We start from the raw sequence: 13,927 nt of genomic DNA on the forward strand, positions 1-13,927 counted from the left end.
TATATATAAAATACACACACACACATATAAACATATATATACATATACATATACACATATATATACATATCTACATATATATATATATATATATATATATATACATATACACATCCACATATCAACATATATATATACACATATATACACACACACACGGTTTATGGGTGATGATTGTTTTACTCTTTTTATCTTTATTTTATTTTATTGTAGAATCAACTCCTATCTGCGTACAGCAGGGCAGCCGTGGGCGGATGCGTATGGTGTATTCACTCCATGTTATCGTGCATTGCGCTGTCAGTGGTATTTTGATAAAAGAATTTGAACAACATATAAGAAGCGTATAAATTATTAAACAGTAAAACATTAACATTTAAGAAGTAAAGTTACATTAAGTACTACTGCAGTGCCTTCGGGTATACCTCATTTTTTGTTTGCCCATTACATGCTTAAATGTATACATTTTTTGGTGCACCTACCGGAGAACACGCGACATATAACCGAGCGTGGGAGAAGCATGGATTTTAAACACGCGTTGAGTTCATCTGCTGGTCTCCCTCGTGGAATAACTGGTAATGTTTGACTAAAATCTACAGCGAGTAAAATGACATTACCTCCTATTTTTTTTTTTACGATCTCTGAGATCTTGCTTTTTTCGGTTCAAGGCTTCATAAGCTCTTTTATGTTGTATGGTGTACTTATCCCAAACCATCATCTTTGAATGTTGCAAGACTTTCGCCTTGTATGTAGATCGGGGTAATTACATTCATTGCATTCCTAGTCTGAATCACAATCTGATTGTATGGGTGGTTACCTGGCACTGTAGGGTTGCCACCCGTCCTTTAAAATACGGAATCGTGCCGCGTTTGAGAATGAAATTGCGCGTCCCGTTTTGAATCAATACTGGACGGGATTTATCCCGTATTTTTTTTATCATTTTTTTTTTTAAAGCAGCGTCTCATGCAAATCATCCCACACGCATTTTATGAAGATGCCTCCTTTCCTACTTTTGATTGGGTAATACTTGATGTCATCGTTAGTTTGATTGGTGTTTTTAACTGTCCAGTGAGGAGGGCGTGTCTTTTAAGTACAGTCTGCAAAGTGTTGGCACTGAGATGTGGCGTCAGCGCCATAGTTGAAGCCCCTAACGTTGCGGTCAGCAAGTCGGCTAACATCCGCCATGTGCCGTCTTTCAGTTGCGAGAAGCAGATCATAGAATGGTTGAAACTGTTGCCCCTAACGTTGCGCCACGGCGTGTGGTTCGTTTATACCTCGTGTGTTCTCATTAAACTTTTATCTCGCGAATATGTTATTGCAATCCGCAGCGGGAGCGTTTCTATAAACTTAATTTAAACTTACGTTTTACACCGTGCTTTCTTTCCCTTATGAACATGCTTGTATGCTTAACTCGCTCCGTTCTCAATTGTTTAATTAATTTTTTGCTCTTAGCTGTTCGCGGCTCTTCCTCCATTTCCCCCTACTTCGTTCTTTTATCTCGCGAATATGTTATTGCAATCCTTAACGGGAGCGTTTCAATAAACCGATTGAAAATAGTTTTGCATTTACCTTTTTAGTAAAAGGCGAGCTTTTAAGCCTGAGAAATCACCCCGTAAATGCACACGTTTAATTGCACATGTGTTAATATGTATGGTTACACAGTATTAAAAGACACTGAACAACGTCAGTTACCTTTGTTCCCGCGTTTGATAAAAGGTGAGCTTTTAAGCCTGAGAAATCACCCTGTAAATGCACACGTTTAATTGCACATGTGTTAATATGTATGCTTACACAGTATTAAAAGACAGTCAAAAATTAACGTCATTTACCTTCGTTCCCGCGTGTGACTCGTGCTGTAAATCTCTTCCTTGTTTTTAGTTCACGTGATTACGTAGGAGGCGTGATGACGCGATACGTGACTCCGCCTCCTCCATTACAGTGTATGGACAAAAAATATGTTCCAGTTATGACCATTACGCTTTGAATTTCGAAATGAAACCTGCCTAACTTTTGTAAGTAAGCTGTAAGGAATGAGCCTGCCAAATTTCAGCCTTCCACCTACACGGGAAGTTGGAGAATTAGTGATGAGTGAGTCAGTGAGTCAGTGAGGGCTTTGCCTTTTATTATTATAGATAAATACAATAAACAGTTTTCATTCCACAAAGCACCTTCTAATAAACACCTCTCCAACAATTAGCCACAATCTTATATATAAAGCGGACTGTAACAATCTTATAAGAAAACTTTAGTAAAAACAATATTTAGAATTAACTTTTCTTCAATATCACATTGAATCTTGATTCCATGTTTGGACTTACATCGTGACAATGCAACATATGACTGCCCGTGAGTGAATATCGTTTCTTTCTCTCTAACAAATAAACCGACTTTTTTGAATGTTTGTCCTGGTGATTTGTTAATTGTCTTTGCAAAAGCTATTCGAACGGGAAACTGTAAACGTTTTAATACGAATTACATATCATGATCTCCTTTGCGGGAGAGGGTATCTCTGCTCCAGCTGCTGCCCCCGTGACCCGACCTCGGATAAGTGGAAGAGGATGGATGGATGGATCTCCTTTGCTGTCTAATGTTATCCCCTGAAGATGTACTACATTACCTTTCTTGTCATCTGTTAAAATTTTACATGTCAGAATTGTTCGACCAATTTTGAATACAACTAATCTTGTCCTATTGCATAGCCCATCACTCAGACATAAATTACGCAATAACATTACGATACGTCCTTCTTTCAAAAGTAATTCGGAAGACCAGATGGTGTTAACAGTTGTAGATATTCTTCGGGATATTGTAGGTTGATGTTTTCATCTGCTGCACCATCACCACCAACTGTTTCAGCAGAGTTTATTGATACGCATTTAACAAATTTGCCATGTAACCAATCGACAAATTTTGCGTTTATTCGTTTGACTTCATTGTTTCTCTGTGCTAGGATTGCCCGTGTACTCATTTCTTCTGTTGATAACCCTTTGGGATAAAATCCTTCAATAAGATTTGGAAATAATGTCTTCTTGTATTGGGAAGTGAGGAAAACATAAAAATATAAGAGCTGAGAGTGCAGGAAGTGTGTCTGACAAAAGCATTCACACCAATGAGAGATGAGAGGACCGTGGGCGTGGTTGAAAATGGTCGAGAGGAGGGCGGGACTTGAAAAAATCTCTTAGCAATAATCTCATCTCAAGATTTTGTTTTATAATAGAGGGGCATACAGTACATTTATTGTTTAACACCCGTGACATAAAACTTTGATGTACATGCAATAAAATACTGTGTTGTGGGAAATTTGTAGCTAACAAATTCACACTTATTAATACTGTACAAAATATTATTTTTTTATTTTACATTATTGACCCTGCTCAGGATAAGTGGGTTTAGAAATGGATGAATGGTTGAATGGATGGATTTATATTGTGAACCCGCCCAACATTGCCAGAAAAGTAATACGGAAATGCATAAGAGTCGTGATTCTGCCTGAATGACTCTGACCACTAGAACACAAAATGAAAATTTCAATTTTTTACTTGTATGACTAAGCCCAAACATTTAAACGTCATGACCACACTCATATTATACAGGCAATATAAAAGGCACACAACAGAAAAATGTACTGTATAATAGGTATAAATAATATAATATATCATGAGTTGTGTTTTTTTACATATTAATAACAATGGTTCATTATTAGGTATGCTGTATCATTTACTTTCATTGGAAGTTTTATTTCCAATTTAGAGAATATCGAAAGTTTACATTATAATAATAATTTAGCTATACATTTTGCATGCAGCAATACCAAAGTAAGCTTGGTGTTCAGCATAAAGATAAAGGAAATCTTTCTTTGGATTGCAGTCTAAAATATGAAGACTGCAAGGCGTGACCAAAAAAAAAAAACTTAGCAATTCACTGACTAAATAAGCTTATTTGAGACTTAGTTTCTGCTCAAGGGTACATGACACACCAGCTATGTCTTCTCACATGACAATGTCCTTGTGATACATGTGTTTTGGAGCGCCATCTAAATGTCACATGCACATTTAATCAGTAATTGTTTAAGAATGACAAAAAAAAAAACAAACTTACTGGTCCTTGTCCAAAACACAGAAAGAGTCCAAGAAAGGAAAGTTGGCTGTGATGCTCTCAAAATCTTCCTGTGAGATATAACCATCATGGTCATGATCATAGTTCCTAAACACAGACTTTTCAGGAAGACAAAAAGACAAATGTAATCATTAGATCAGTAATTTCATTAAAAATAGCATATAGCTCAACAATTTTGATGTAAACGTTTTTATTCAGAAACACAAAGTCCCATATAGAGTATATTTCCAAAAGGACACTGTGAAACAATCATGCATGCAGACTGTTTATGTCTACACATTAAATACTGTTGTTATAAATGTTTGTATAAAATGTGTGTATCCGTGCATACGTTACCTTGATTACCTATTGTGGCAAAGGTGCTATATAGGCGTCAACCCGACACAGACTGACAACTGTGGCACAGGTAAAAATCAAAGAAAAAGTGTTTTTATTTTTCTTCGGCCATGGGGCACGTCTTCCTCGTGTCCCACAGGCCCTACATAGTCCCAAAAGAAAAACACCCAAAAACACACTCTTCTTTCTCCTCTACTCCTCCCAGGCAGTTTTGTCGTCGTCATCATCGTCCTCATCCTTCCGACTCTGGCGCCCTGAGTAGTGGCCACAGGCTCCTTTTATAGCCCATTCCGGAAGTGCTTCAGGTGGTAATTGGCCTAATTAGGCTGCACTTCCGGGTGTGACGGCATTCCAGCCCACAGAGGCTTGTTAAGCTGTGCAGCTCCTCCGGGTGGTGGCCACGGAGTCCAACAGGTCTGAGCCCTGAAGTTCCACGCCTGTGGCCCCGATGTAACCCAGGAGGGCTGCCACCACGCATTCCGGGGGACGTAGTGTGCATCCCATGGCTGCTCCCCGAGTCCCAGTGTCAAAGGGGCATCTCAACCGGGCATGGGTCCCGGCCATCCACCACACTATTTTATAATGCTTCGCAGGAAAAACGGAATTTATATGAAAGAGCAGTGGGTGTACAGAAAAGAATTATTTCATACAACAATGTACTGTATGTGAAAGTCAGTCAGTCAGTCATCATCCAACCTGTGTGGTGCCCGGCGGGCGTTCATGCCCGGCCGGGACGCCCAGGAGGAGTGGAGGAGGGCTTGTGCCTCCTCCAGGACATGAGGGGGCATCCCCCTGGTTGTATTGGGGGCCACGGGTACAGAGCTTGGAAGCTCTACTCTGTAGGGGCCCGTGGCCACCACCAGGGGGTGCCCTGATACCAGGAGGACCCCAATACCTGGAGGACCCTGGACCACAGCACTTCTGCCACACCAGGAAGTGCTGGGGGGAAGAGGAACAGGGACACCCGGAGTGCTTCCGGGGAGACAGCCGGCACTTCCGCCACACTGGGGCGTGTCGGTGGGAGATTGCCGGGAACACACCTGGAGCACATTCAGGTGCTTATTTAAAGGGGCCGCCTCCCTTCAGAAATGGACTTGAGTCGGGTGGAAGAGAGGACAAGGTTGCTGAAGGAGAGAAGGAGGCGGTCTGAAGAAAGAGTGGCATTATTGATTGGCCTGGACTGTGGGGTATTGGCTTGTGAGTAACTTGTGCATATTTGGACTTTGTGTATGGTAATGGAGACCCAAAATAAATGTGTGTGGGGTAATTTAAAGGTGTCTGCCTGTCTGTGTCCGGGTCATATTCCACACCTGCTATATCCTAACACAGGGTCACAGGGATCTGCTGGAGCCAATCCCAGCCAGCACTGGGCGCAAGGCAGGAAAAAACCCCAGGTAGGGCGACAGCCCACCGCAGGACACACACACACACACACCAAGCACACACTAGAGACAATTTAGGATCGCCAATGCACCTAACCTGCATGTCTTGGGACTGTGGGAGGAAACCCACACAGACACGGGGAGAACATGCAAACTCCACGCAGGGAGGACCCAGGAAGCGAACCCACGTCTCCTTACTGCGAGGCAGCAGCGCCACCATGCCACCCCGTATGTGAAAGTCATATTGTAATAAAAAAATTATTCTTATTTAAATTATATCAACTATTCATGTGCAGGAGTATGTAGTGTATACAAGCAGGTTTTAATGAATTTAGACTGGTCTTGCAAGAGCCCACATATCTGCGCAACACAGCATAGGATGCCAAATAAGAGTGGTGCTCCAATTCTAATATACAACAAACATCTAACACACATTCGATATACTGTAAACAGCAGCCACAGTTAAGAACAGCAGTGAAATGGTGACAGCAGCTATGCAGTTACCTACAATGTACTGTAAAAGATGGCTACTTAATTCACCTTCATGAGTGATGTTTCCACTAGTACCACAACTTGAACAAGAAAAAAATATAAACATAATATCACATTTGTTATGTTTACTCACGTCAACTACTTTTCTTATGTGCTTGCTGATGACTGTTGGGTCAGGTTTAGGGGTAACACCAGTTGCCCAGTCCAGAGAAACAACTGGTTTGTTTGGTGATGTGGGGGAGGTAGGCTGTTGGTAGAAATGAAGAGAATTTATTACAGTATTGTTTGCAAATTTATAACACAATTCAAATGGTAGCAACAACCTCATAAGTGTAACTTGACAAGATATATAATGAATTTACTGAGCTGTTTTGGACATGTGCAGAGGAGAGATGCTGAGTATATTGGGAGAAGGATACAAAGGATAGAGCTGCCAGGGAAGGGGAAAAGAGGAAGGCCTAAGAGAAGATTTACAGATGTGATGAGAGAGGACATGAAGGTGATGGGTGTGACAGAGCAAGATGAAGAGGACAGAAAGATATGGAAGAAAATGATCCGCTGTGGCAACCCTTAACGGGAGCAGCCAAAAGAAGAAGAAGAAGAAGAAGATAATGTGCTGATGTGACTGCAAGCAATAATCAGGAAAATAAACATCAACAGCCAGGGGTTTTAAAAATTCTTCAATGCTTTTTACTTTACTGATTTGTCTGAGATAAGAAAAGATAGATAGATAGATAGATAGATAGATGGGGTGAAAGGCACTATATAACAGATAGATAGATAGATAGATGGGGTGAAAGGCACTATATAATAGATAGATAGATAGATAGATGGGGTGAAAGGCACTATATAACAGATAGATAGATAGATACATGGGGTGAAAGGCACTATATAACAGATAGATAGATAGATAGATAGATAGATAGATAGATAGATAGATAGATAGATAGATAGATAGATAGATACTTTATTAATCCCAAGGGGAAATTCACATATTCCAGCAGCAGCATATTGATAAAAAACAATTTTAAAATAAACTTTGTATAATATTAACGTTTACCCCCCCCGGGTGTAATTGAAGAGTTGCATAGTGTGGAGGAGGAACGATCTCCTCAGTCTGTCAGTGGAGCAGGACGGTGACAGCAGTCTGTCTCTGAAGCTGCTCCTCTGTCTGGAGATGATCCTGTTCAGTGGATGCAGTGGATTCTCCATGATTGACAGAAGCCTGCTCAGTGCCCGTCACAGAATAAAATAATGCGATTTCTAAAGTCAGTTGTTTGATCTGGAATCCTACAGTATGTATTGAGGGTCATTGAGTGGCAGCTGACTGTAACTCACTTTCTTTTCTTCTGCATTCAACCCCAGCTATTTCAAAAAAGCCCCTGCTGTTGTTTGCCTTTTTTCATTGGATATTTGCTATTTGTTCCTAAACAATTAAATTACAGTAAAATTAACTACTTACAGTAGAGAGGAACACATTCCAGATGACATACCCCTCCTTTTCAGGAACCATTGTCTTACATACACTCAGATTAGGCCAATCTTTCAAATGCAATAGTTATACATTTTCAGAAGTACAATTTTTTTAGTACAAGTTCCTCGGGCACAAGACAGTAACCAGGCCTGACTAGAAGTCAGTCAAATAAGAGAGCACAACCAAATTAACCTAATACTGTCATTTCAACCAGTAAAAAAATTCCTCCTACTATCTAAATGAACTGAATTATTTATTTATACATGTAGTACTGCATTGCTGTATAATCCTGGACAAGATACAAACACATATTAATACATGCATTCATTTACGCAAAGTCAATTCCAGTTATTCTAGAACCACGTTTTTAAACAGCGGAAGGAAATTCACATGATTATGGGGGGAAAATACAATTTTCCCAAGGTCCATCTTCATGGACTAAATATGTATGTCTATGAGCTGTGAGAACACTATATTATCTGCTGCAGTCATTCTTTATAAAAGAAACTCTGTGCTATAATTTAGGTAGCTGAAACACAAGGTTTCTTCTCCTTTACTTTTGTACAAATATAAATGGGTGCTACAACCTTCTGAAAAATAACACTGTAACCTGCGGGTCTCTAATTTATAAGCACAATTTTCATTTACACTAATCTTTTATCCAGAGAAATATTTGTGCTTTGAAGTAAATCTTCTGTGGTGGGCTGGCGTCCTGCCCGGGGTTTGTTTCCTGCCTTGTGTCCTGTGCGGGCTGGGATTGGCTCCAGCAGACCCCCGTGACCCAGTGTTAGGATATAGCAGGTTGGATAATGGATGGATGGAAGTAAATCTTTAATTAATTGTCCCATACTCAGCTTTTGGATACAATATTAATCTGAAGTTCTGTCTTTTCCTTCAGTAAAGTGAAGAACATATGTAATCTAATGACCTGGTTTTTATAATAAAATAACATACAGACATAAGACAATCAATACAATTTAGGCAGACCGAAAGGATTTAGGAAGATATGTGTCAGTCAGTCAGTCATTTTCCAACCCGCTATATCCCAACACAGGGTCACGGGGGTCTGCTGGGGCCAATCCCAGCCAACACAGGGTGCCAGCTCACCGCAGGGAAGATATATAATTATTATTATTGTTTAGCAGGACCCCTTATTCAAAATGACTTACAAAACAAGTTATACTACATACAAGAATAATCAGAAGGTGCAAACATGAAAAGCAACAGAGAACAAGACAAAGACTAGTACTGTACTCCAAAATAATACCTGCAGTTAGACTAAAACTCAAAATCCTAAACTCTTTGTTAGCACAACAGCAGCTATCCTGTAGAAGAGACACTAAGCAGTTCTACAATTTGTCAACTTCAGCTATTGTCCAGATTCCTGAGGGAAACTAAGAAACACATATTTTTTTCTCTTTATTAATGGCTTGACACATTGCAGTCAACAGTTTTAGGTTTACCTGCTGTGTTTTACCCTGTTATTTATCATGATGGTTTGAATTAACCTGTCATGTACTTTGCCCTCCATTTTATCCACTATAATCCTTACTTAATTCAATGTCTAAGTGCTGTCAATTTCTATTCTTGGATTCTTTGTAAAACATGCTATATAAAATAAATATTAATTTATACATTGATATTTTAATACAACAAGGATGATAAGAACCTAGCAACTATGATAAATCAGCATTTTTAGGACCTATTTTAGTCTGTGAACACTGAAATTTTGCTCTGGAATAATATTTAAATTTACAGAAACAGTGTCTTACCAAGGATTTGGGATTGCGAGGCTCCCGAAGTAATGAAAGTTCATAAATTTCATCTTCAGTATAATACAGGTCTAATGAAAGCTAGGAAAAAAAAAACTGTGTACAATTATTCTTGAAATTAATTTAAAAGGACTCAAAATTAAAACAGAACACTAGTACTTGATTGCTCATTACATTGAGTAGGGTTAAGTAGCTTTTGGAATGTTATGTTATAATTACTTGATGTAGTTTATACATTTTGGGGAAATTATGTATACCGTATATACTCGTGGATAAGTTCTCCCGCGGATAAGTCGGGACTTGATTTTACCGTATAATTTCTGGTATTTTATAATGTCGGTCATATAAGTTGAATGTGGAAAGCTCCCGCTGTTGATCCCAGAGATTAAGATATGCTAACACCCACCTGAGAGAGTAACCACGGAGCACACGGCCTTTTTATTCTAAGTGGGTGTGGCAATGTGCTGTATCAGCGTGTGCTCCTAACCCCTCTCTCTCTCTATTGTGCCTACGTGACCACACGGTAATACCCGCACTATTCCGAAGCAACGATTGCACTGATTTGTGTTTTTAAGAACATCCCTTATCTACGATGGAGTGTTCGATCAGAAGAAAATATGGAGCTGGTTTTCAATTAAAAGTCATTGAAGTTTCCCATAGCTTCATCTTAGTTAAATCCTGATGTTCTGTATATTCAATTAATTATCATTATTATTCATGGTGGCTCCAAAATCCATACTAACCCCTACTTTCTCTTCTGTTCTTTAACCGGATTTCTGTGGTGGCGATCTGCGCCCCCACCACCTGATCAAAGCACCGTGATGCCCTACATTGATGAATTAAAGGCCAGAAGTCCACATGACCGTCATCATTAAATTCTTCCATGAGAACCCTGAATACGATGAGGACTGATTGAGGTCACGGATGTTTGGTAGAAGGCCTAGAGGGGGGCTGGGTGGTCTCGTGGCCTCTGATCCCCTGTAGATTTTATTTTTTTCTCCAGCCGTCTGGAGTGTTTTTTCTGTCCTCCCTGGCCATCGGACTTTACTTTTATTCTATGTTAATTACTGTTCCCTAATTTTAAGTATTTATTTTGTCTTTTTTCTCTTTCTTCATCATGTAAAGCACTTTGAGCGACATCATTTACATGAAAATGTGCTATATAAATAAATGTTGTTGTTGAAAGAAATTGGTAACTGCGCTGCTGCAGCAAAATTCCACGTGTCTGAGAATCTGGTGCAAGATTGGAGGAGGCAAAAAGATGTAAAAAAAATACACCCGTCGCATTTTTGAACGGGCGTATAAGTTAGGGTCTGATTTTATGATCAATTTTTCAGGTTTCAAGACTCGACTTATATGTGAGTATATACGGTAGTTCAAAGGGCTTTGTGCATTCAGTACAGTTAAAGGGGAAACAGATCTACAATGTAAGATATTTAATTGCATTGACAGATTAGCCAAAATATCTTACAACCTTTAATTCAAAGCACTAACCATTTACCATTTTTAGATTTTTATGATTTACAAAGAAATCACCTTGTGATTAGAAATTAGGTCATTCTTTTAATAATGTCAATTCACAGGCAATAAAATGCACAAGTCACAGTATATTAAAGCCATTATGTAGATCACATTAAAATAGACGGTAACAGAGTGCAATATAAATTATAGCTCCTTACATTATATATGCACATGGCTAACCTATGGAAGAATATTTTGGACAAAATTATATACTCAAATAAAAACATATTGCGAATTGTTACAATAAATACATGAAAACAGTGATATGTGAACATAAATAATTAAACATTTCATGAACTATACAGTATTTTTGTACTTAAGCATTTATTTATTTACTTCTTCATTTATTTCAGTGACACCACACACAGCCTGAAATATGCATTGAAATGAAAACTGCCTCTTCCGTATTATATAAAATCTTATTAGAGTCCCTACCTTTCAAAGACCCAAGAGGACATTGGGAAGAAGATCTCTTAATCAATATATCAGAAAAGGAGTGGAAGGTAGCAAAGCAGAGAATTCACTCGAACTCCATTTGCGCAAAGCATAGAATTATTCAACTAAAAATTATGTATCAAGCTCATCTGTCTCACTTAAAACTGTCCAAAATGTTTCCAGGGCAAGATCCAACCTGCGAACGCTGCAACCAAGCTCCTGCCTCACTGGGTCACATGTTTTGGGCCTGCGCCAAAACTAACATCATTTTGGACCAAACTTTTTAAGTGCCTTTCAGACAGCCTTGGGGTCACAATCCCTCCTAACCCACTAACAGATGTTTTCGGTGTTCTTCCAGACGGACTTGAAGTGGAGAAGGACAAGCAAACGGTGATTGCATTCACTACAGTTTTGACACGCAGACTTATTTTGTTAAATTGGAAGAATCCTAACTCTCCTCTGATAAGTCAGTGGGAAACCGATGTTTTATATTATTTGAAATTGGAAAAAATCTAATTCTCAGTTAAAGGATCTGTACAGAATTTTTCCAAAACCTGGCAGGATCTAATCAATATTATTTTAGAATAAGAGAAATAACTATTACCGCATTTATTTCCCTTCTCCATTTTTTATTTACCTATATATATTTCTTCCTTTTTTTGTTTATTGTTGCCTTATTAAAAAGCCCTAAGCAATTCTCCTTTGGCTAAGCTCTCCTTCTCAGGGGTAGGGTTTGATTTGTCTTCAATTTTTTTTTTTGTTATAAATTGATCTATTTGTATGGAATGATTACAATAAAATTAATACATAAAATTAAAAAAAAACAAAAAAAACTGCCATTTTCACCTGTAAAGGTTCAGAGGGTGGGATATAGCGAGTACTGTGTATGGATTGGTGAATCGTTGGTGAACTGCAAACCCAAGGTTGTGGTTGTGTAACTCTGTGGCAGATGTGAGTATAAGAAAACGTTTCTGAGAATTACAGTACTTGTACAAACTGGCTACTTTAATTCAGAAAGCTGTGAATTTATCATCTGAAGTGTCCACTGTAGACATAGCCCTTGATGGCCGAAGAGTTACATAAAACACAAGACTCCATTGCAGGACATATGCACACAAAGGCTCACACTTATGCATAAAGGACCACTTTAAAACTTCTAATAAACGCAGCTTGCAAGTCTTAGGGATGTTGGAGGACATTTTACAAAGTGGACAATAAGATGGATGAAGATACATAAAGAATGCACAGGTAGTGATTTCACAAAGATTTGGACTCGGGTCCCAGGAGCTCCAGTGCAACAGCACTAAACACTGTGCGATTATTCCACCAATGTACCACAGGTAGAGCTGGACAGAAATGGATTGGTTTGCCATCTTGATCATCTGAGCTTCCACCAAACAAATTAAAAGTGTTCAGCACTGAGTCCTAACAGAGATTCGTTTCCAACCAGTATACAGTTTACTTGATTGTACTGAACAGATATTATTTCCTTATTTTTAAACACATAAAATCCAGTCTTGATATAACATGATGATTTGCATTTAAAATTATTCATCCATCCATCCATTTTCAGATCATACTTTATTTTATACAGGGTGTGGAAACCAGCCCGGACACAGACAGGCAGACACCGATGGTTCAAAACCATACACATGTTTATTGTACATATTTAACTATAAACAAGTATCACACGCACAACCCAGTGCCCCTACACCAAGCACCCTCAGTCCAGGCCTCTTCCAATGCCTTTGTTCACCACCTCCACTCCTCTCCTCGGAGCTATGTCCACTTCCACCCGACTCCAGCTGATGGATAGAGGGAGGCGGCTCCTTTTATGTCCACCCGGACGTGCTCCAGGTGCCTCCAGATGAGCTTCCTGTGGCACTTCCTGGTGTGGCGGAAGTGCCGCACAAGCACCCAGAAGCACTCCGGGTGTCCCTGGTAATCCTTCCGCCAGCACCTTTGGGTGTGGCGGAAGTGCTGACGTCTAGGGCTTCTTAAGCATCTGGGTGCCCCCTGGCGGTGACCACGGGCCCCTATAGGGTTGAGCTTCCATGCTGTGTTCCCGTGGTCACCATACCAACCAGGGTGGCTGCCCTGTCATGGTCTGGAGGAGGCGTAGTCCCCCTTCTGGTCCTTCCAGGCGTCCCAGCTGGGTACCACCCCCAGCCACTCACCACAAGGGTCAAGCCAATGAATAGCTCCTCCTGGCCAAAGGCAAACCTTGAACAAAACACTCCACTGCAGGACACCCTCACTCGTATATTCACACAAGGTTCATTTAAAGTTTCCAAACAACCTAAAAATATGCATTTGGATCTTAAGAAGACATCCAGAGAAGCACAGATGAAACTTCCGCATCTGCATTGAAGAAATTTCATATGTGAGCTGAGCCAAATTCC

General features: G+C 39.7%; 1 protein-coding gene across 1 annotated transcript in view; it reads right to left on the minus strand.

The window, feature by feature from the left end:
* rasgrp3 (RAS guanyl releasing protein 3 (calcium and DAG-regulated)) overlaps positions 1-13,927 on the minus strand; it is a 104,158-nt gene that overhangs the window by 26,135 nt on the left and 64,096 nt on the right. The window contains exons 10-12 of the mRNA XM_028820653.2: positions 9,570-9,650; positions 6,457-6,570; positions 4,096-4,211 (exon numbers count right to left, since the gene is read on the minus strand). Coding sequence (XP_028676486.2) covers positions 4,096-4,211; positions 6,457-6,570; positions 9,570-9,650 — 311 coding nt within the window. The remainder of the gene's footprint in view (positions 1-4,095; positions 4,212-6,456; positions 6,571-9,569; positions 9,651-13,927) is intronic.

Source organism: Erpetoichthys calabaricus, chromosome 15 (genome assembly GCF_900747795.2).
Source record: "Erpetoichthys calabaricus chromosome 15, fErpCal1.3, whole genome shotgun sequence".
NCBI lineage: Eukaryota > Metazoa > Chordata > Cladistia > Polypteriformes > Polypteridae > Erpetoichthys > Erpetoichthys calabaricus.